The sequence below is a fragment of the Macrobrachium nipponense genome, chromosome 23 (assembly GCF_015104395.2).
Source record: "Macrobrachium nipponense isolate FS-2020 chromosome 23, ASM1510439v2, whole genome shotgun sequence".
Taxonomy (NCBI): Eukaryota; Metazoa; Arthropoda; class Malacostraca; order Decapoda; family Palaemonidae; genus Macrobrachium; species Macrobrachium nipponense.
This window is the reverse complement of record NC_061090.1, coordinates 70,774,322-70,776,821: the sequence shown is the minus strand read 5'-3', so window position 1 is coordinate 70,776,821 and position 2,500 is coordinate 70,774,322. Positions and strand designations below refer to the sequence as shown.

Genomic DNA, 2,500 nt, shown 5'->3' with positions numbered 1-2,500 from the left:
TACAGGAGGATGAACGGAATGGAAATCCTCTGGAACGCCCAGAAGGGTGTTCCAGTTATTACTGGATGGTGACTGCCATTGCTTTATCAGTCATTATGAACTTCGTATTGTTAATCCTAATCTGCTACCTTGGTTACTGTTTGGAAAGAAGTAGAAAACTCTCTCAAAAGACTCTTAGTGAGAGGCTGAGAAATCTGAAATCATCCCCGATTTCCAGTACTATAACCGAAGACAGTTGCTTGAAGCAGCAGACACCGCTGATTGCTAATAAATGGAAAACTGATGTCCCGGACGGTGGAGAGCACTGTGCAGTTTGATAAAAGAGCAGTTTCGTTCTTATTCTACTTCAGATTTATCATTAAAATGGTTTTCCCTGAAGGGGAAAACGCTGATTTATTATACTCTGTCACAAACAGACCACAAAAAAATATAAGCAAGTCACCTGCCGAAAATATTTCGTACATCAGAAAAATAAGTGGTGAAAATATCAAGCAACAAAATGTAATATGGCGACCTGGCATCTCCTCATCGACCTGCAGGACAATATTTCCCAGTTTAGGGAGGAAAATAAGGAGCGTTTTATATCGAAGGAACCAATTACCTGTTTTGTAATTACTGACTCTGCTTGTTATTGAAGAGCACAAATAAGCTACATTTTTTGGAAGCTGTCATTTTTTTTTCAGAGCGGTAGCGTGATTAGGCCCCAGTAAAGTTAAACTGTTTTTAAATTCGCAGCAGTGCCTTTTGTGGAGCTTTTACTTTTATGACAGAGGAGTGATCGATAGATAGATAGATAGAGAGATAAAGCATTTCTAAACAGGATCTGAAAGGATCCAGCAAGCAACTTGTTGCTCGCAAATGAAGACGGACTTTTTCCTTGGCATACACGCATTACAAGAACTAGCCATGAAACAGTATATTCTTGAACTCTGTATCGAAAGCGAATATTGATCTGAACTGACTGGCGATTATAGATTTACTCTGCACGGAAACAGATGGCTCTGTGTGTTCTGGAGTTATTTTTTCATGCCAGATCTTACAAAAGCCTCGTTAGTGCACTAACAAAAGCCATTCCCTGCCGTGAATGGCCAGGGAGTTTTTCAAAGAAGTTTCTCAAAGGAATGGTTGCCATTCAAGTGGCAGCCAGTCTTTAAAACGAAAATCTTACATAGCTTCCAAAAGACTTGGATTATTTGTGCTCTTCAGTAACAAGCAGTCAGTATTTTCAAAACTGGTAATTGGTTTCCTAGGTATAAAACGCTTATATTTCTCTCTTATTTTCGCCCCCATAGACAACTGGCTTCCATTCTTTAACACATGGCTAGCTCCTCCCACAAGCTGTATTTTTAGACATGAAAAAAGGAAAGTAAGGTCAGCATCATCAGCAAAATATTTGATGATGGATTGAGGATGGGGGCGGGGGCGGGGGGGGTGCCTCCAATGGCACATATCATCAAAAAGATGCAGAATTCAAAAGGATATGAAAGATTTTAACTCAATGTTATGATGAAGCATATAAGTGAATAAAACTCAAGGGCCATATGCATCCATTGTGATTCAGACAGACTCAACCAGGTGCTTTATCAGAGGAACGACCAATCAGGGAGATGCTGTAGACTTCTCTTCAACTAGCAATCATCAGGTGGCCTTGTCCTTAGCAATACCTCAAGTCATCAAACTTATTTTCAAAAGGTTGGATAGCGTGGACAACATAGTTTTTATGGCAATAGAAAGATCCAAAGTAATACTCTTGTATAGAGTGACGAAATGTACTTGTAAAAATATGCACAGAGCTTAAAGCTTTCGTTCATCTTTCTGTGGACTTGTTTATATATTTCATGGTTTTCTATCATTCTAAGTTATCTTCCTTCATAAATCGTTCTTGCTGTACTTGCTTACGCAAGCGCAGAAAAGAGGCACTTATCAAAGCCAGTGGGCTCAATTTGAAAAAGTAAGTCAAAGAACTTTGACTAGCTTCTTTCTTTTTTTTATCATTGTTACAAATTCATTTTCTTCCCACTGTGAAACTGTTAAGGGTGACAGGTTCAGTGATGACGAGCAACAAGCTTGTTCAAGAATCTCAACGGCCAAAGGAAAAATTTGAGAAAATTTAGCATATTAATTTCATAAGAAGAAAGGGCAGAGATTTTCTCAGTTTGTGAAAGCCTGTCAAATAAACTATCTTCAGGAAACCTCCAAATTGCAAGCAAGACGGATGCAAAGATTCAATTTTCACAGTCTGAAAGATTGTGAACAAACAATTCCCATAAAAACGTTCAGATTACAGGATAAAATGTGTGTCAAGATTTTTAGAAAGTTTGGAAGATTGTGAGAAAAAAGGACGTTCGGATTCCAAAGCCAGTTCAATAAATAACCTTGAATCATGAACCAGCTCCACAATTACACTTATACTTCTCAGTTAACTGACTGATTGACTGATTTATTACTGAATTCTATAAATGCCGTTCAAAAGTACAATGATTCTACATTGCATGAAAAG

At 38.2% G+C, this 2,500-nt stretch overlaps 2 protein-coding genes across 2 annotated transcripts in view; one reads left to right on the top strand and one right to left on the bottom strand.

Moving 5' to 3' along the window:
• LOC135201592 (SCY1-like protein 2) overlaps nt 1-2,500 on the bottom strand; it is a 598,006-nt gene that overhangs the window by 110,782 nt on the left and 484,724 nt on the right. The gene's annotated exons all lie outside the window — the stretch shown is intronic.
• Nucleotides 1-2,500, top strand: part of LOC135201583 (uncharacterized) — a 35,045-nt gene that overhangs the window by 31,025 nt on the left and 1,520 nt on the right. Inside the window, exon 4 of the mRNA XM_064230617.1 lies at nt 1-2,500. This exon is cut by the window's left edge and continues 679 nt beyond it; it is cut by the window's right edge and continues 1,520 nt beyond it. Coding sequence (XP_064086687.1) covers nt 1-317 — 317 coding nt within the window. The 3' untranslated portion in view covers nt 318-2,500.